General features: G+C 42.6%; 1 protein-coding gene across 2 annotated transcripts in view; it reads left to right on the top strand.

The window, feature by feature from the left end:
- Positions 1-21,436, top strand: part of CD34 (CD34 molecule) — a 134,540-nt gene that overhangs the window by 103,488 nt on the left and 9,616 nt on the right. For both annotated transcript variants that reach the window (XM_040424059.1, XM_040424058.1), the window contains exon 5: positions 1,997-2,132. In XM_040424059.1, the coding sequence (XP_040279993.1) occupies positions 1,997-2,132 (136 nt within the window). The remainder of the gene's footprint in view (positions 1-1,996; positions 2,133-21,436) is intronic.

Raw genomic sequence — 21,436 nt, 5'->3', positions numbered from 1 at the left:
TCCCGCCAACTGGGCAGTAAAATGGCGCTGCGTGCTATTTTACTGGATTCGTCCAAAGCGACCCTGAAAAGCTTTGGGTTCATCAGGCGGACAAAATTTTGGGAAGTTTGTAACCTGGTTCATTACGAACTGATTTACTTATCTCTAATTTTAATGTACCTTAAATGGCCAGATATAATTTCCTTCTGGTAGATCCCCATTTAAGCTAAATGTGACTGAAAAATAACAACTTTATGAACATGTTCCTGCCAGACATATTGTAAACACAAGTTCCCTTGCTCTTAGCTTCACAAGTAAATATTCTCTTGTGGCAGTTTTTGCCTCCTTCCTATAATTGTTCTATAAATGACACAAGGACATGGAAGAAAGCCTAGACCCATGCTAAGAAACATAATGGCATTCCTGGTTCTGTGCAGTGTTATATGCAGATCCAGAATAATGTCTTATGTTTTATAATGACTTCAAAAACAAAAGGAGAGATAAAAAACAATCTTGAACAAAATGATTTTTAATAGAAATTTAACAATAATAATGACTTGTCCTCATAAAATGAAATGTTTGCCAATGGAACAAAGGCAGGAAGTGAGTCAAGTACTGTATGTGCAGGTGTTATAAGAAAATACTTACGGTAATTTCTGTCAAACCTTAAAAATTCTGGTGTAACCTCAGGGTCCTCAGATTGGAGAGCTTTTGGTCACTAGTGATGTTTTGTGATTTTGTTCACCTGCACACTAATTTGTTACATGGGTAGGAAAACCACTGCTGGAGACCACTAACTTTCCAGTGTGAGCTACAATATTGTGGCAATCATCTTGTGTGTTGCCCCTTCTGCACCAAATGACGGTCTGCTGTCTGCATCTTTCGGATAAATTATATAATTTTTTGTCTCAATGACTAGAGCAAAGTTATCAAAAATTCGATTTGGCTGCTTCGTCGAATTTAACAAAGAAATTTGTTTAGTTACAAAATACTTAGTCACAAATCGCATTCCATTGTATGTAGTGGGCGCAATGACAGGGAACTCCTCCTTGTCATTGAACTCCTCAGATTCCGCATTTATCCCGGCACCTAACATTAAAATTGAGGCCTTTCAGAGGTTAATCAGGGTAAAAAAAAACATACTCACCTTATTCAGAGGCCGTCATGGCCATCTTGATTGAAGAAACAGTGTGAAAAATTTAATTACGTTATCATGCTGGCCAGGTGCAGTGACATCATCACTGATGACGTCATTGCGCCCGACTAGCACACTGATGTGGTGATGTCACATGTCATCGTGCTCAAGATTTTGCGCGGTTTCCTCTATCAAGATGGCCATTTCTGGAAAAATAGATTCGTTACCATGAAGCGCAAGGAAAATAGATTTTATAGTGAATAAAATTTTCCTAAAATTTGGACTGAAATCAATTTGTTTGATGTCAATTCTCTCAACACAATCAATGACCACATAATCTAGTCTAAAAATAGAACTCGTGTCACATAATGGGGTAAGAGGGTGAGGGCAACATCTGCATGGAGTTTTTATTTTTGTTCCATGTTTGTGTTAATTTTCCTTGTGTACTTCAGATTCTTCCCACACTCTAAAACATACTGAAATTGGTCTGAGGGTGTGAGTTTTTGCATGTTTGAGAGACAGAGAATTTAGATTCTGATTTAGGACAAAACACTTCTTGTTCCCACTGAAATTATCTAAATTACCTATCTTAGGTATGCACACATCATGGCAAATTTCATATGGAGCCAATTAAGTTATAAGTATGTTTTTGGAATGGGAAGCATCTACCGTAGTATACCTAGAGGGTATCTACACAAAGATGAGGAGAACATGCAAACTCTATGGAGATACTGTTCTTGGTATGATCTGAATCCAGGACTCCAATGCTGCAAGGCAACTAAAGTCACAGTGGATGTCAAATGAAGTTCTCCAGCCTTGTCTATTTCTATGGTTGTGCTGGCAGTCAGTATAATATTGTACTAAACACAATTTCTTTTTCAGGAAAAACTTAATGAAAAAAAGAAAGAGGAGTTAAGGTCTTTTCTTTGTGAAATAATAAACAACACTCAGTGTAATGTAACCATTCACTCCTCAGAAATAAAACCAAAATGCATTCTTTGGGTCCCAAATTCAAAAGGTAAGACCAAGAAAACATAAATGGAAATAAACTAGAAAGATTTATGACTACATAAGAAAATAAGGTCAAGGGTTCTTTTTAATTTTCTAATTCCAGGTGGCCAATATTCAAATGTGAACTGAGCCATACTATGACAGTATTGTGGTTGATTTACAGACTAAGGCCTCATGTACACGACCGTTGGTTTGGTCCGCATCCGAGCCGCAGTTTTTGTGGCTCGGATGCGGACCCATTCACTTCAATTGGGCCGCAAAAGATGCGGACAGCACTCCGTGTGCTGTCCACATCCATTGCTCCGTTCCGTAACCTGTCCTATTCTTGTCCATTTTGCGGACAAGAATAGGCAGTTATATCAATGGCTGTCTGTGCCGTTCCGCAAATTGCGGAACACACAACGGTCGTGTGCATGAGGCCTAAGGGATACATTTGTTAAGACCGACATTTTAGATGCCTGTCTTAATAAAGCCCTGTGCTGGTGGTGGATCTGCATAATTTTGGCTGATCCACCGCCGCTTCAAAATGTAGGGAAAACCTCCTTAGCTGTCTTACATTTAGACCATTTTCTACACCTAAAACAGGCGTAGAAATTGGCAAATGAGGTGGGCCTACCGGCTCGTTCCCTTCCCCATCCATTTTTTTAGACCTGGTGTAAGCAGGGAAAAGTCGCAGATTGCGGCGCAAAGGACCTTTGCACCGCAATTTGTGCCAGAAATACGCCTAATATAGGCGTCTTTCTGTTTCATAAATGACCCCATAAGAACATACAATTTTACCCTATTGCTATGCAGGATATGTCAACCATGTTAATTTTATAGTGTGACTGTTACAGCTGAGGTGGTGCCAATGAAGTGTATTTTTTAATATCCTAATATCTCTCTTTTTTTATAAAATATGTTGTAAGTTGAGAATAAATGTTTTTTATTTAGTTTTTTATTTGTTACCTTCTTTTATTCACCCCATGGGATTTGATCCTAAAATCTTTTTGCTTGCTTAAATAATACACTACAGGGTCAATAAGAGGCTCACCCACATTGCAGACCTCAGGTCCTTCTTTAGGTTCCCAGCTACCCTGATATTTGGCATGGGAGAGATCTTTCAAACCAAGCAGCACATGACCCCACAGTTGCTATTGACTTTGGCATTTTAAAGGGTTGTCTGAGATAAATATAAATTTGAGCAACTCTAGTATATGTGGTAAAATAACAAAACAATCAATACTCACCCATTATCTCCTCTGTTTCTTCCAGTGCTGTGCTCCAGTCCTCCTCACCAGTGATGGGCAGTTCGCAGTGTTCGCCCACGAACACATGCGAGCTGCCATCTTAAATCACAAGTCCGGCGAGGCACAGGTAAGTCCTTACCTGTGCCTCGCCGGACTTGTGATTTAAGATGGCAGCTCGCATGTGTTCGCGGGCAAACACTGCAAACTGGCCATCACTGCTCCTCACTACTGTGTTTTTTCCTGGCCGCAGTGGTAACATTTCCTGCACACAGGTCAATACTGCAACCAATTACTGGCCTTAGCAGGGATTTCTCATAGCAGTGGTTGGAAAAGGGGTGGATATTGATTTTTCTTGTTATTTTTACCATATTTAGGCCTCATTCACACATGAAAACCCGGCCTGCTATCCTACTGAGTGCACAAGCGCATAGCGTCATTGGTTGCTATGATGCCTTGTGCTTAGTGCCGCCACCGCTGTACAGTAATACACTCGTATGATCTATATGAGTGTATTACTGTACAGCGGCGGCGGAACAAAGCGCATAGCGTCATAGCAACCAATGACGCCGTGCACCCGTGCACTCAGCAGGACGTCAGGATTTGGTTTTGGAATCAGTGGTATGGTCATTTCTCCAAAGTGTCCCAGAAGCTGTTTTCCAACAGGACAATATCTATGTGGCTCATGCTACTCTGAGCAGCCTGTGTGGCCTTAACGTGCTACCATGGCCTGAAGCATCTCTGGACTTGTCTCCCATTGATCACACTTAGAACATCATTGGTCATCAATTGCAAAGGCTGCTGCCAGCAGTGGATCTTGGTGATTTGTGTTTCCTGAGGCGATCTGAGGTAATTCAACAAAACTTTATTCAGACACAAACAATATAACAAAGGTTATAAACTGTCATATCTATATAGCCTACAGGTGGCAGTAAACATGTTAACATGTATAACTCCTAACATCCTCCCTTTCTTGTGAAATCAAGTAATATATAACATAAGATGATTGGATACCACAATACATTCCAAAGGTGACAATGTTTTTTATAATGTATCTAGCATACAAAATCCTTATATCTTGTTGGTGTTCTAATAACCCTAGTTCTAGTACGTCTTGGTGTGGCAGGAGCTTCACATTGTTGCATATGATCATCCATCCCTGTTTCTTTGGGAGTTGTCTCATCTGGAGATGTACCTGGTGTAATCACTTCACTTATTTCAATGTCAGATTTGTCATCTGCAGTCCTCAGAAACTTCCTATTCCTTCTGTACTTTTTAATGCTTGCAAGACTTCATCTTGTTCTGTGAACTTCTGAATTTGTTGTAGGCGCAAATCAGACACTCTTAGATATTCTGCAAAGTTTATCTCTTCCAGTTCCTTAGAAAAGGCATCCTCTGATTGCATCAAGAAAATCTCATAATCTGGGGTGTCCTTGTCCATTGTTTTGTGAGGTAATGCTGCTCTTGATAAGAAGTCTGCAATATACATTTCTGATCCTTTTTTATAAACCACATTAAGGTTGTATTTTTGCAACTGTAGCATCATGCGCTGTAGACGTTTTGGTGCTACTAGGAGAGGTTTTTTAAAAATGCTCTCTAGTGGCTTATGATCAGTCTCAATGTTAATAATATTTTTTCCATGTAAGTACTGATTAAACTTCTGGCATGCATATACAATGGCAAGACATTCCTTTTCAATCTGGGCATATCTTTGTTCTGTTGAAGACAGTGTACGTGATGCAAACGTCACTGGCTGACCTCCTTGTAAAAGTGTTGCTCCAAGACCTTTTTCACTGGCATCACATTGGACTGTTACTTCTTCATTGACATTGTAGTGTCTCAAAACTGGATGTTTAGTAACAATATTTTTTATTTGCTTGAGGGCTTCATCATGGCTGGATTGCCAGGCCCACAAGCTGTCTTTGTCTGTCAGTCTGCGTAGTGGTTCACATACATCCGAAAGATGTGGTAAGAATTTTGAAAGGTAGTTTACAAACCCTAGCAGTCTCTGAACTGCTTGTACATTGTCAGCCTTTGGTACCTCTAAAATTGCTCTGACTTTTTCTGGATCAGGACGCAGGCCTTCTGCTGTGAGTAAATGTCCCATGTATGGTACCGAAGATAGCCTCAATCTCAGCTTCTTTTTATTGAATTTTAGGTTCAGCTTTCGTGCTCTCTCTAAGAGTCCAATCAAATTCTTGTCATGATCCTTTGTGGCCTCCTCTGTAGTGTCACCACAGCCATACACCAATATATCATCTGCAATAACTTCCACTCCGGGCAGGTCTTCTACTGCTTCATGTTGTCTACGTTGATATTCTTCTGGTGCAGTAGCAATCCCAAAAGGCATGCATAGCCATCGGTAACGCCCAAAGGGAGTCCAGAATGTAGTGAGATAACTGCTTTTAGTGTCCAGTTTTACTTGCCAGAAGCCATCCTTAGCATCTAAGACAGAAAATACTTTTGGATTTGTTAAACTTGGCAGGATTTCCTCTATAGTGGGCATTGGATAATGTGAGCGTTTTAGTGCTTTATTTAAGTCTTTGGGATCAATGCATATTCACAGCTTGCCTGGTTTCTTAACAGCAACCATACTACTTATCCATGTCGTAGGTTCTGTGACCTTTTTTATCACTCCCAGTGTCTCTAATCTCTCTATTTTCGCCTTTAAGTCTGCTTTAAGTGGAGCCGGCACTCTACGTGGTTGGTGTTGAACCGGAGGTATTGCTTCATCTATTTCTAGGTGATACTCTCCAGGTAGACACCCTAGTCCTTTGAAAATGTCTCTATATTCAGTTGTGATCATTTCATAAGAAAAGGGTGAAGTTGTAGTTGTTTGCTGGTCATCATGTAATAATACATTATGTTCTACATTCAGTGTAAGGAGGCCCATTTTCTGACATGTTTCTGTGAGAGAAGTGGTTTGTGTTTACCTTGGACAACTTGGAATTGCAGTGTATATGTTTTATCTTTATATGTACAATTTTTAGATTACATTGGCCCATAGGTATCATATAGGTATCATTGTACCATTTTAATTTGACATTACTCTTCTGTAATGTTGGCTTTCCGTCTTTAACAATTTTGCAATAGTCTTTGTATGTCATAAGGTTGCAGGTGGCCCCACAGTCTAACTGACAGTGTAACCTTTCCCCTGCTTCTCTGTCAGTGCTGAGTTCTAGTGGTACAAACCATTGTGATCCTGGACTGCTTACTGCTCCTATTTTATGAATAATAGTGAATACTGATTCTTCTGAGCTGCTGCTCTTGATCTGTGCAGCCATATGTATTCTGGCATTTGCTTACTGCCTGCATACTCTAGAAAAATGGTTTTGCTTTTTGCATTTACTACAGGTTTCTCCATATGCAGGACAGTGGTCTCTCCCCTAGGGGTGGTTGTTTCCACAGTATCTTCATCTGATTGTTTTTACTTTGCTTTCTTTCATGGGCTTTTTATATGTTTTAGCAGTATAATGTACAGCTTCAGTTTCACTTTTGCTTTCTTGCATTGCTTGTATTTGCATTTCTGTAAGTTCATGGCTTCTACACATATCAATGGCTCTCTGTAGGTTCAGGTCTGGTACTCTGAGCATTCTCTTTCTAGCATTAATGTCTTTTGATCCCAGAACTATTCTGTCTCTGATAAGTTCATCATGTAATACTCCAAACTCACATGTAGCTGCTAGCTGCCTCAGTCTAGTCACATGATGATCTATAGTTTCCAATGGGCCTTGGTTTGTGGTATTGAATATGTACCTCTCATAAATGATGTTACGTGAAGGCATAAAATGGCTCTGTAATGCATCCAGAGTTTTCTCTATGTCCTGCTTGTCGGCATCAGAGAGTGAGAGGTGCTGATAAATACGCAGACAGTCTCCCCATCACTGAGTGCAGTGTCGCTATCCTTACCTTGGAGTCTTTCTTATCAAGTTCATTTGCCACCTCATAATCTTCCCACTGGGATTTGAAATATGTCCAGTTAACTGCCAGGTCCCCTTTACAGTCCATGGGAGACGGCACAGGGAAGTTGTTTGCAGCCATTTTCTGTAACACTGTGTGTTTCTTATTAACCACCTCCGGACCGCCTAACGCAGAATTGCGTTCCGGAGGTGGCAGCGCTGCGCAGAGTCACGCATATACGCGTCATCTCGCGAGACGCGAGATTTCGCTCAAAGCCGGCCCGCGCATGCGCATCGCGGGCCGGCAAAATTAAAAGAAGTATTTCGTCACCAGCCTGCCAGCAACGATCATTGGCTGGCAGGCTGGCGATTTTCAAAAAATCCAATCCAAAGTCATATAACAGATCATATTAGTAAATATGATCTGTTATATGGCTTGTCTGCTCCTGTGCTGGTCCTTTTCGTCGGTTGGATCCAGCACAGGAGCAGACTGAACTGTGAGTACACCAACACTACACCTTAGCCCCAGATCACCCACCTGCACCCCAATTAACCCTTTGATCACCCCTTTGATCGCCCCTGTCAATCACTAGTGAAAGGAAAAAAAGTGATCAGTGTAAACTGTCACTTTTTTTTTTCCACTGGTATTGGCTGTTAGGTTTTAGGGATAGTTTAGGCCCCTTGGTTAGGTAGTTAGCGTCAGTTAGCGCCCACCCCACCGCACCGCAGTCACTTTTATTCGCTGTTTAGCGTATCGCTAATCAGCATTTGTACTTTTATAGTATCTGTAAGTGATCAAAACTGATCACGGTCAGATCTATAATAGTATTAGTGTCACCTTAGCTCGCCCTCCACCCAAAACGCAGTGTTTGCCCGATCAGGCCTGATCGGTCGCCCACACGTGCGTTCACCCACGCCCGCCCCACCGCAGTGACAAAAAATATATATTTTTTGATCACTGCACATTCATTTTACACGCACTGCGGCGATAAAAAAATCAGTTTTGATATTTTTTATCAACCGCAGCAGCCTCCGGTACTTCGCTAGCCTCCCCTTTGTAAGACAGGTTTGCTTTTTTTCTTGGGTAGTCTCAGGGAATACCCCTAAATTTAGTAGTCCAAAATGTCAAACAGGGGGTATTCTTCTGAAGAGGCCTACAGGATTCTGACCCAGTCGGATGAGGAGTGGGAACCCTCATCTGACGAATCTAGCGGGTCAGAATATGAACCTGTGGAAAGCAGTGGCTCTCTGACCCAAAGTTCGGACGAGGAGGTGGAGGTCCCTGGCAGCACCAGGCGTACCCGGCCCCATGTCGCTAGACCACAGGTTACGCAGGATCCGCTTCAAGAGCAGCAGAGTGGGGCTGTCGCTGCCGGATCACGTGGTGAGGCATACACCAGCAGCGCAGCCCTTCCTGGACCTAGTACCAGCACTGCCGTACAACATGGTGAAGTAGCGAGCATCAGAAGGGCAGTTGAAGCTGGTACGGTGGCACGTGCAATAGTTACCCCGTCGCAGCCACCGCAAAGACGGGCCCGTAGAGCCCCTAGAGTCCCTGAGGTGCTGGCAAATCCTGATTGGCAGTCACCAACTTCAGCCGCACCAGTAGTTCCCCCTTTCACCGCCCAGTCTGGAGTTCGGGTTGAGGCGGCTCAAATCGGTTCGGCCCTGGGATTTTTTGAGCTGTTCTTGACTGCGGAGCTCTTGGACTTAGTCGTGGCAGAGACCAACCAGTATGCCACACAATTTATAACCGCTAACCCGGGAAGCTATTATGCCCAGCCTTTCCGGTGGAAACCAGTCCAAGTTTCCGAACTTAAAATTTTTTTGGGCCTTCTCCTCAACATGGGCCTGACAAAAAAGCATGAATTGCGGTCATATTGGTCAACGCACCCAATTCTTCACATGCCCATGTTCTCTGCTGCTATGTCCAGGACACGATTTGAGACCATCCTACGTTTTCTGCATTTTAGCGACAATACCACCTCCCGTCCCAGAGGCCACCCTGCTTTTGACCGGCTCCACAAAATTCGGCCCCTCATAGACCATTTCAACCTGAAATTTGCAGATTTGTATACCCCTGAGCAAAACATCTGCGTAGACGAGTCCCTAATACATTTTACCGGGCGCCTTGGCTTCAAACAATACATCCCAAGCAAGCGTGCCCGGTATGGGGTCAAATTGTATAAGCTCTGTGAAAGGGCCACAGGCTATACCCACAAATTTCGGATCTATGAGGGAAAAGATCAGACCCTGGAGCCGGTCGGTTGCCCTGACTACCTGGGGAGCAGTGGGAAGACAGTCTGGGACTTGGTGTCACCCTTATTCGGCAAGGGGTACCATCTTTATGTGGACAATTTCTACACAAGTGTGGCCCTCTTTAGGCATTTGTTTCTAGAACGGATTTGCGCCTGTGGCACCGCGCGAACTAGTCGCGTGGGCTTCCCCCAACGGCTTGTAACCACCCGTCTTGCAAGGGGGCAGAGGGCTGCCTTGTGTAACGAAGAACTGCTCGCGGTGAAATGGAGAGACAAGCGTGACGTTTACATGCTCTCCTCCATTCACGCAGACACGACAATCCAAATTGAGCGAGCAACCCGTGTCATTAAAAAACGCCCCTCTGTGTCCACGACTATAATGCGCTCATGGGAGGGGTGGACTTCAATGACCAGATGTTGTCTCCGTATTTAGTTTCCCGCAGAACCAGACGCTGGTATAAGAAGGTGTCTGTATATTTAATTCAATTGGCGCTCTACAATAGTTTTGTTCTCTACAGTAAGGCTGGGAGAACAGGATCCTTCCTCAAATTCCAGGAAGAGATCATCGAGAACCTCCTTTACCCAGGAGGTTCCGTGGCCCCATCCACCAGTGTAGTTAGCCGTCTACACGAGCGACATTTCCCCAGTGTCGTTCCTGGTACCTCAACCCAACCGTCACCCCGAAAAAGATGTCGTGTCTGTAGCAGGAGTGGAATAAGGCGTGACACCCGCTATTTCTGTCCTGACTGTGCTGACCACCCTGCCCTATGCTATGGAGAGTGTTTCCGGAAGTACCACACACAGGTACACCTAGCATAGGGATCACATCTCACCAGGACAGGCACACAGGGCTATTAGGGCCCATTCACTCACAGCTGCTGCAAACCTCTCCTTTCACCTGGGATAAAGTGCATAACGTACTTCGCCACATCTTTGGGCGATTTGCTCTTTGCACATTGTCCCATGGGGAAGGAGAGGTTTGTTCTATAAAAGGTAAAAAAAACTAAACAAAAAAAAAAATACCGGTAAGTAAAAAAGTTAAATGTTCAGTTAAAAAAGTTTAAAAAAAGTTTCTATGTTCTGTTCAACAGTTAATAAAGTTATTGCTTTGCAGCCTGGTTTTTTCTTTTTTGTTTTGTTTTTTTTACCTTTCAGGTGGACCAACCGATCGACTAGCTGCAGCACTGATGTGCATTCGGACAGAAGCATTGCGCTGCTGTCAGATTACACGCAAGTCGGTGTATGCGGCGCTGCAAGACGAGATTTCTCCTCTGCAGTAAAAGATACGTTTGCCGAGGCATATGAGCTGAGGAGGTGGCGGTGTTCATATACTTTGGCAAACACTTTGTATATATAAAAAAAAAAATCCCGGCAATGATTTATTCATCCACATCGATTGATGTGAATGGAGAAATCTGGTTTGCCAGGGCATACGAGCTGAAGTGGGTATGGATGTTGGGCGGAGCTCCTATGTCCTGGCAGACGCCTTTCCCCTCCTTTTTCTTTTTTTGGCAGAGATTTTTTCATCCACATTGATCGATGCGAATGAAGAAATCTGTGCCGTTCATTTTTTTCTTTCAGCCCAGAGGCTGAACGGAAAAAAAAAATCTCATTACCCGTATGCTCAATATAAGGAGAATAGCAGAAACTCCTAATGCTGGGCATACATGTAATGATTGCGGAGACCCTCAAATGCCAGGGCAGTACAAACACCCCACAAATAACACCATTTTGGAAAGAAGACACCCCAAGGTATTCGCTGAGGGGCATATTGAGTCCATGAAAGATTGAAATTTTTGTCCCAAGTTAGCGGAAAGGGAGACTTTGTGAGAACAAAATCAAAAAAATCTATTTCCGCTAACTTGTGCCAAAATTTTTTTTTTCAATGAACTCGCCATGCCCCTCATTGAATACCTTGGGGTGTCTTCTTTCCAAAATGGGGTCACATGTGGGGTATTTATACTGCCCTGGCATTTTAGGGGCCCCAAAGCGTGAGAAGAAGTCTGGTATCCAAATGTCTAAAAATGCCCTCCTAAAAGGAATTTGGGCACCTTTGCCCACCTAGGCTGCAAAAAAGTGTCACACATGTGGTATCTCCGTATTCAGCAGAAGTTGGGGAATATGTTTTGGGGTGTCATTTTACATATACCCATGCTGGGTGAGATAAATATCTTGGTCAAATGCCAACTTTGTATAAAAAAAATGGGAAAAGTTGTCTTTTGCCAAGATATTTCTCTCACCCAGCATGGGTATATGTAAAATGACACCCCAAAACACATTCCCCAACTTCTCCTGAGTACGGAGATACCAGATGTGTGACACTTTTTTGCAGCCTAGGTGGGCAAAGGGGCCCATATTCCAAAGAGCACCTTTCGGATTTGACAGGTCATTTTTTTCAGAATTTGATTTCAAACTCCTTACCACACATTTGGGCCCCTAGAATGCCAGGGCAGTATAACTACCCCACAAGTGACCCCATTTTGGAAAGAAGAGACCCCAAGGTATTTCGTGATGGGCATAGTGAGTTCATAGAAGTTTTTATTTTTTGTCACAAGTTAGTGGAATATGAGACTTTGTAAGAAAAAAAAAAAAAAAAAAAATCATCATTTTCCGCTAACTTGTGACAAAAAATAAAAAGTTCTATGAACTCACTATGCCCATCAGCGAATACCTTAGGGTGTGTACTTTCCGAAATGGGGTCATTTGTGGGGTGTTTGTACTGTCTGGCCATTGTAGAACCTCAGGAAACATGACAGGTGCTCAGAAAGTCAGAGCTGCTTCAAAAAGCGGAAATTCACATTTTTGTACCATAGTTTGTAAACGCTATAACTTTTACCCAAACCATTTTTTTTTATCCAAACATTTTTTTTTTATCAAAGACATGTAGAACTATAAATTTAGAGCAAAATTTCTATATGGATGTCGTTTTTTTTGCAAAATTTTACAACTGAAAGTGAAAAATGTCATTTTTTTGCAAAAAAATCGTTAAATTTCGATTAATAACAAAAAAAGTAAAAATGTCAGCAGCAATGAAATACCACCAAATGAAAGCTCTATTAGTGAGAAGAAAAGGAGGTAAAATTCATTTGGGTGGTAAGTTGCATGACCGAGCAATAAACGGTGAAAGTAGTGTAGGTCAGAAGTGTAAAAAGTGGCCTGGTCTTTCAGGGTGTTTAAGCTAAGGGGGCTGAAGTGGTTAATAAATTACCAGAGAAACTATTCTTGTTGAACTTTTGTTCTGATATTAGGACTTTAGTGGTTTCTAAAACACCAAAGCCCTCTCCACTTCTGACACCATGTTTCCTGAGGCGATCTGAGGTAATTCAACAAAACTTTATTCAGACACAAACAATATAACAAAGGTTATAAACTGTCATATCTATATAGCCTACAGGTGGCAGTAAACATGTTAACATGTATAACTCCTAACAATTTGCGTGTCCAAGTGCATTCAGCTGCAGACCATTCCTCAGACAACCATTAATAACCTCACTGATAGCATGCCAAGGTGTGTAGGTGCGTGTATTTCTGTAAATGGCGCTGAAACAGAATACTGAATAAATCGAGATATTTAGAACATTTGGGTTTTTATTTTTTAGTATTTACATATCATTAACATGTTTATTGATTCTGGGATTTCCATAATTCCACAATTTTTCCTCCTTAGGCTACATGCACACGACCGTTATGTGTTTTGCGGTCTGCAAATCGCGGATCTGCAAAACACAGATGCAATTTGCGGAACAGCACGGACAGCCTTTAATACAACTGCCTATTCTTGTCCGCAAAACGCGGACAAGAATAGGACCGGTTATATATTTTTTGCGGACCACGGAACAGAGCAACGGATGCTGACAGCACACAGTGTGCTGTCCGCATCTTTTGTGGCCCAATTGAAGTGAATGGGTCCGCATCCGAGCCGTAGTTTTGGGCCGTGTGCATGATGCCTTAGTGTTGAAATTTCAATGTTGAGAAGTGCAGTTGGATTGAGCTTAGTATGTAAGAACATGTCTGGTCCACTAATATACTTGTGGCTGAATATATATGAACCGTCACAGCCATGTTGCAAAATCTATCAATGGCTTTCCAAGCATGTAGATGCATGTATAACAAAAAGAACAATAGATGAGTCCATACAAAACTATATTGTTTTGGAATGAGATGGCCAGCGAGCTCATATAGATGTGATGTTTAGATATCCATTATATTTTTGGCCAAGTAGTGTATACTTATGTTTTTACTGTAGTATTTTGAGCCCAGTTAAGGCAAAAAACATTGCTTCACTTGTTTCCTGAATAATGCTTTTGTCTATTCAGAAAGCTTGCACAGAGAAAAAAATATCTCACTACTTTCCTCTAATATCTGATAAGAAAAATACATATAACATAAGGTTTCATACAGGAAATAAGAAGGTTTATAGGCAGAATAAAACCTATATATGTTCAAGTAAATCTCCAGTAGCAAAATTCCTCAGGATGCACTATGCATGTAGGCATAGGCATATGTAGGTGGTTATACTAGTGTTTTGCCTAGTACAGGCCCAAATCTGTAAAAACAAGATTAAAGCTGTAGAATTTATTTTAAGACTTATTGTTTCAGAAATGACAAATACACAATTTTTCAATATAATTTTCCTAGTCACTGCTATGCAGGATTGAACGTGTTACTTCATTTCATTTTTTACTACAGTGGGAGAAACAATGGCTGCAGTTATCTGTTCTAAAGCCTTTTGTGACGTGTATTAGCAGAAAAAGATAAAATATATTTGGCGCTCAACGGTGCAGTTATCTGTTCTAAAGCCTTTTGTGCTGTGTATTAGTGCAAAAATAAAAAAAATTATTTGCCGCTCAGCGGTGCAGTTATTTGTTGTAAAGCCTTTTGTGACGTGTATTAGCGGAAAAAGAAAAAATATATTTGTCGCTCAGCGGTGCAGTGATCTGTTCTAAAGCCTTTTGTGACGTGTATTAGCGGAAAAAGAAAAAATATATTTGCCGCTCAGCGGTACAGTTATCTGTTCTACAGCCTTTTGTGCTGTGTATTAGTGGAAAAATAAAAAATTAATTTGCTGCTCAGCGGTGCAGTTATCTGTTCTGAAGCCTTTTGTGACGTGTATTAATGGAAAAATATATTTGTCGTTTAGCGGTGCAGTTATCTATTCTAAAGCCTTTTGTGACGTGTATTAAAAGAAAAAGAAAAAATATATTTGCCGCTCAGCGGTGCAGTTCTCTGTTGTAAACCCTTTTGTGACGTGTATTAGCAGAAAAAGAAAAATTATATTTGCCGCTCAGCAGCGCAGTTATTTGATGTAAATCCTTTTGTGACGGGTATTAGCGGAAAAATAAAAAATATATTTGCCGCTCAGCAGTGCAGTTATCTGCTCTAAAGCCTTTTGTGACGTGTATTAATGGAAAAATATATTTGTCGCTCAGCGGTGCAGTTATCTGTTCTAAAGCCTTTTGTGACGTGTATTAGCAGAAAAAGATAAAATATATTTGGCGCTCAACGTTGCAGTTATCTGTTCTAAAGCCTTTTGTGCTGAGTTTGGAAAAGCTGTCCTGCCCGGCTAATAGTGTGGCATCAGAGCAGGTGTTTAGTGCAGTGGGGGCCATAGTTACCCCAAGAAGAACTCACCTGGCCACCAAAAATTTGGAGAGACTGACCTTTGTCAATACGAATCAGGCGTGGATCAGCCAGGATTTACACCCATCAATTCCTGATGCATCAGACTAGATCATCCATGGTGCCACACCAACACTTTGACAAAAGAGACCGGTTTCTAATGGCTACTAGTGATAAGAGGCAGGGGCAATATTTGAATTTGCGATATTTCGTGAATATTTTGTAGAATATTCACCATATATTCTCAAATTCGAGATCATGTTCCTGATTGTGAAAGTCGGCAATATAATATTCACGTAATGTGCGTGAAATACAGGCGTGGGTCACTTATGCTACATTTTTCAAGCTGGTATAAGTTCACTGAGACTGGAGAAAATGGTTGGCACGGCAGAACATTAGAATAGCTTTATAGTGCTCCAATATATTTGCGCTTGCAAATTTTCGGCAATAGTAAGGGGTAGGCAACTTTTCTATTGGTTGCTAGGGATGTTGCTAAGCTGTGACAAAGCCTTCTCATTGCCCCACAAGCTAGAAGAAGGGAGGGATGATCACCTAATGTGTACTGTGTTTAAAAAAAAAACTAAAAAAAACGGAATATTTGATTTTACGAATATATAGCGCTATATTCTAAATATTTGCGAATTCTCAAAGTGTCGATATTTGTGATTAAAATTCGCTATTCAAATATTTGCGCTCCACACTACTGGCTACCTGCCTCAGCTACTATTCTCATGCTGCCACCCGCCTGATGCCACACATCTGATTCCAAGTGTGTCTTCTATCACCCACCATCTTCAGCGGGTACTTTGGTCTCCTCATGCTGCTGCCACCTCCACCCTATGTTACCTTGCCACTCTGTGGCCTCCTGCTGCTGCTGCCACCTCCACACTGTCACCTTGCCACTCTGTGCCCTCCTGATGCTGATGCCACCTCCACACTATGTCACTTTGCCACTCTGTGGTCTCCTCATGCTGCTGCCACCTCCACACTATGTCACCTTGCCACTCTGTGGCCTCCTGCTGCTGCTGACACCTCCACACTATGTTACCTTGCCACTCTGTGGTCTACTAATGCTGCTGCCACCTCCACACTATGCCACCTTGCCACTCTGTGGTCTTCTGATGCTGCCGCCACCTCCACTCTGTCATTGTGCCACTCTGTGGCCTCCTGATGCTGCCGCCACCTCTACACTGTCATTGTGCCACTCTGTGGCCTCCTCTTGATGCTGCTGCTGCCGCCACCTTCACACTCTGTCATTGTGCCAGTCTGTGGCCTCCTCCTGATGCTGCCACCACCTCCAGACTCTGTCATTGGGCCACTCTGTGGTCTTCTCATGCTGCTTCCACCTCACCACTATGTCATAGAGCCACTCTGTGGACTTATCATGCTGTTCCCACCCTCCCCACTTCATGACTGGGCCACTATTTAGCCTTTTTGGCTTGGCTGACATCATCATTTATTTGACCCTTCTTCTGATCTATCAAAAGGAAGGAAAAATGAGACGCACAACAGATCTTCTCTGTGTAGCAGCTGTAAGGTCTGTATGGTCCCATCAGAATTGGCTTATGATTTGGTAGCCAAAAGCAGGAGTGGGTACAAAACACAAAAAAGACTTGCAAATATTCAGTTCACAAGTCATCTCTGTTTTGAATCCACTCCTGGTTTTTTTTGTATTACCAATACTGATGGATTACTGACCAAATGCTGAGTGAAGGCAGATGCTCCACAGACAGGATCAGTTTTTTGTGGGTAATTGTTCTGACGGATCAGAGGAAGCGCAAAATAATTTGTGATATCAACACAAACTTACTGCTGACATCATCTCCACTCTGTCGGGGGGGGGGGGGGCTCTACTTGTATAAGCGTTTATTAGAACAGGTTCTGTAGACATCTATGTGGAATCAGCTGCCGACGGTGTAAAAGGAGTGCGCTTCTTCTTGATGCGAACATAGACCTGTAAGGCTGAGTTCATACTTGAGTTATTTGGTCAGTTTTGGCCCCATGACTGCCCAAATAAGTGAAGTGTGCAGTGATTCTAAGAGCAATGCCTGTCATCTGCATGTCATACGGACTCACAGTATTATTTAATTACCAAAGCGTGTTACTGCAAGGCACAGTGTTCTACACCACTATAAAGGCTCTCTGCAGCCAGGAAATAGCAGTTTTTTTTACCAAAATTTACAGTGAATATATTCGGATCAAACCAAATTTTTCCCCAAAAAATTGTCGAACCGGCAAATCAAATTTTTGAAAAATTGCCTCATCTCTAATTGTAAGGTTCATTACAGATATGCAATACCAATTATGTATATACACTGCTCAAAAAAATAAAGGGAACACTTAAACAACACAATGTAACTCCAAGTCAATCACACTTCTGTGAAATCAAACTGTCCACTTAGGAAGCAACACTGAGTGACAATCAATTTCACATGCTGTTGTGCAAATGGGATAGACAACAGGTGGAAATTATAGGCAATTAGCAAGACACCCCCAATAAAGGAGTGGTTCTGCAGGTGGTAACCACAGACCACTTCTCAGTTCCTATGCTTCCTGGCTGATGTTTTGGTCACTTTTGAATGCTGGCGGTGCTTTCACTCTAGTGGTAGCATGAGACGGAGTCTACAACCCACACAAGTGGCTCAGGTAGTGCAGCTTATCCAGGATGGCACATCAATGCGAGCTGTGGCAAGAAGGTTTGCTGTGTCTGTCAGCGTAGTGTCCAGAGCATGGAGGCGCTACCAGGAGACAGGCCAGTACATCAGGAGACATGGAGGAGGCCGTAGGAGGGCAACAACCCAGCAGCAGGACCGCTACCTCCGCCTTTGTGCAAGGAGGAACAGGAGGAGCACTGCCAGAGCCCTGCAAAATGACCTCCAGCAGGCCACAAATGTGCATGTGTCTGCTCAAACGGTCAGAAACAGACTCCATGAGGGTGATATGAGGGCCCGACGTCCACAGGTGGGGGTTGTGCTTACAGCCCAACACCGTGCAGGACGTTTGGCATTTGCCAGAAAACACCAAGATTGGCAAATTCGCCACTGGCGCCCCGTGCTCTTCACAGATGAAAGCAGGTTCACACTGAGCACATGTGACAGACGTGACAGAGTCTGGAGACGCCGTGGAGAACGTTCTGCTGCCTGCAACATCCTCCAGCATAACCGGTTTGGCATTAGGTCAGTAATGGTGTGGGATTGCATTTCTTTGGAGGGCCGCACAGCCCTCCATGTGCTCGCCAGAGGTAGCCTGACTGCCATTAGGTACCGAGATGAGATCCTCAGACCCCTTGTGAGACCATATGCTGGTGCGGTTGGCCCTGGGTTCCTCCTAATGCAAGACAATGCTAGACCTCATGTGGCTGGAGTGTGTCAGCAGTTCCTGCAAGACGAAGGCATTGATGCTATGGACTGGCCCGCCCGTTCCCCAGACCTGAATCGAATTGAGCACATTTGGGACATCACGTCTCGCTCTATCCACCAATGTCACGTTGCACCACAGACTGTCCAGGAGTTGGCAGATGCTTTAGTCCAGGTCTGGGAGGAGATCCCTCAGGAGACCGTCCGCCACCTCATCAGGAGCATGCACAGGCGTTGTAGGGAGGTCATACAGGCATGTGGAGGCCACACACACTACTGAGCCTCATTTTGACTTGTTTTAAGGACATTACATCAAAGTTGGATCAGCCTGTAGTGTGTTTTTCCACTTTAATTTTGAGTGTGACTCCAAATCCAGACCTCTATGGGTTAAAAAATTTGATTTCCATTTTTTTTTTGTGTGTGATCTTGTTGTCAGCACATTCAACTATGTAAAGAACAAAGTATTTCAGAAGAATATTTAATTAATTCAGATCTAGGATGTGTTATTTTTGTGTTCCCTTTATTTTTTTGAGCAGTGTATTTTATATTTTAACCACCTCCCGACCGCCTAACGCAGGGATGCGTCCTGCGGGCGGCCGGGTTATTCCTCCTGGACGCATAGGCGCTTCATCTCGTGAGACGCGAAATTTCCTGTGAACGCGCGCACACAGGATCGGAAGGTAAACGAGTTCATCTACAGCCTGCCAGCGGCGATCATTCGCTGGCAGGCTGTAGATGCGATTTTTTTTAACCCCAGAAAGGTATATCAGACGCTGTTTTGTTAACAGCGTCTGATATACCTGCTACCTGGTCCTCTGGTGGTCCCTTTTGCTTGGATCGACCACCAGAGGACACAGGCAGCTCTGTAAGTAGCACCAAGCACCACACTACACTACATCTCCCCTGTCACTTATTAACCCCTTATTAACCCCTGATCACCCCATATAGACTCCCTGATCACCCCCCTGTCATTGATCACCCACCTGTAAGGCTCAATTCAGACGTCCATACGTGTTTTGCGGATCTGCGGATCCACGGATCCGCAAAACACGTACACCGGCAATGTGCTTTCCGCATTTTGCGGATCCGCACATTGCCAGAACTATATAGAAAATTCCTTTTCTTGTCAGCAATTGCGGACAAGAATAGGACATGTTTTATAGGCTCTACAAAAAACGCAGTGTTCGCCCGATCAGGCCTGATCTTGTGCGCACACTTCCGTTCAGTCCAACCCACCACAGTGACAGAAATTATTTTTTCTGATCACTGCAAAAACACCATAAAATCACTGCGGCGCTATAAAGATCACTTTTGAGGGGCATGGCGAGTTCATAGAAGATTTTTTTTTTTTTTTGCCCAAAGTTTATGGAAATTGATTATTATTTTCTTACAAAGTCTCATATTCCACTAGCTTGTGACAAAAAATAAAATCTCACATGAACTCACCATACCCCTCACGGAATCCAAATGCGTAAAAATTTTTAGACATTTATATTCCAGACTTCTTCTCCCCACATGTGACCCCATTTTGGAAAGAAGACACCCCAAGGTATTTCGTGAGGGGCATGGCCCCTTTACGCACCTAGGCTGCTGAAAAGTGTCACACATGTGGTATCACTTCTTCTGAGTACGGCGATACCACATGTGTGGCACTTTTTTGCAGCCTAGGTGCGCAAAGGGGCCCAAATTCCAATGAGTACTTTTAGGATTTCACAGGGCATTTTTATGCATTTGGATTCCAAACTACTTCTCACACTTTAGGGCCCCTAAAATGCAAGGGCAGTATAAATACCCCACAAGTGACCCCATTTTAGAAAGAAGACACCCCAAGGTATTCCGTGAGGGGTATGGTGAGTTCATGTAAAATTTAATTTTTTGTCACAAGTTAGTAGAATATGAGACTTTGTAAGAAAGAAAGAAAAAAAAAAAAAAAAAACATTTTCCGCTAACTTGTGACAAAAAATAAAAACTTCCATGAACTCACTATGCCCATCAGCGAATACCTTAGGGTGTCTACTTTCTGAAATGGGGTCATTTGTGGGGTGTTTCTACTGTCTGGGCATTGTAGAACCTCAGGAAACATGATAGGTGCTCAGAAAGTCAAAGTGCGTAAATTCACATTTTTGCACCATAGTTTGTAAACGCTATAACTTTTACCCAAACCAATAAATATACACTTATTGCATTTTTTTTTATCAAAGACATGTAGAACAATAAATTTAGAGAAAAATGTATATAGAAATGTAGTTTGATTTGAAAATTTTTACAACAGAAAGTGAAAAATGTCATTTTTTTGCAAAAATTTCTGTCAATTTTGATTAATATCAAAAAAAGTAAAAATGTCAGCAGCAATGAAATACCACCAAATGAAAGCTCTATTAGTGAGAAGAAAAGGAGGTAAAATTCATTTGGGTGGTAAGTTATATGACCGAGCAATAAACCGTGAAAGTAGTGTAGTGCAGAATTGTAAAAAGTGGTCTGGTCATTAAGGGGGTTTAAGCTAGGGGAACTGAGGTGGTTAAGCAAATAAATGTGTTTGCAAGCAAAAAAAAATGGTGTTTCACTAGCAGACTTGAACATTCTCTGATCACTCAATACTACTGTATTGCTGTATATTATGCCAATTACACTAAGGCCCCGTTCACGGTTGCATTGGGAAACCGGTAGCCTGATCCAGCTTAGGATAAGGCTACCAGAGCTTACCCTATCACTATTGACTATAATGAAATCCAGCTGAGATCTTGCTGCTTCTTGGCAAATATAACAGAATTCGGCTGGACAAAAAACGCTGCATGCAACAGTTTTTGTCCAGTCAAATCCAGGCATATAATTCAGAGGACAGATTTCCGTCAGATCCCATTATAGTCATTGGGGATCTGGCAGTGCACGGTCATATCCAGCAATGCAGGATAAGGTGAGCTCTGGTAGCCTGATCCTAAGCTGGATCAAGCTA

Source organism: Bufo bufo, chromosome 3 (assembly GCF_905171765.1).
Source record: "Bufo bufo chromosome 3, aBufBuf1.1, whole genome shotgun sequence".
In the NCBI taxonomy this organism is placed as follows: Eukaryota; Metazoa; Chordata; class Amphibia; order Anura; family Bufonidae; genus Bufo; species Bufo bufo.
Note: the sequence above shows the minus strand (reverse complement) of the source record. Positions and strands in the feature narration are given on the sequence as shown.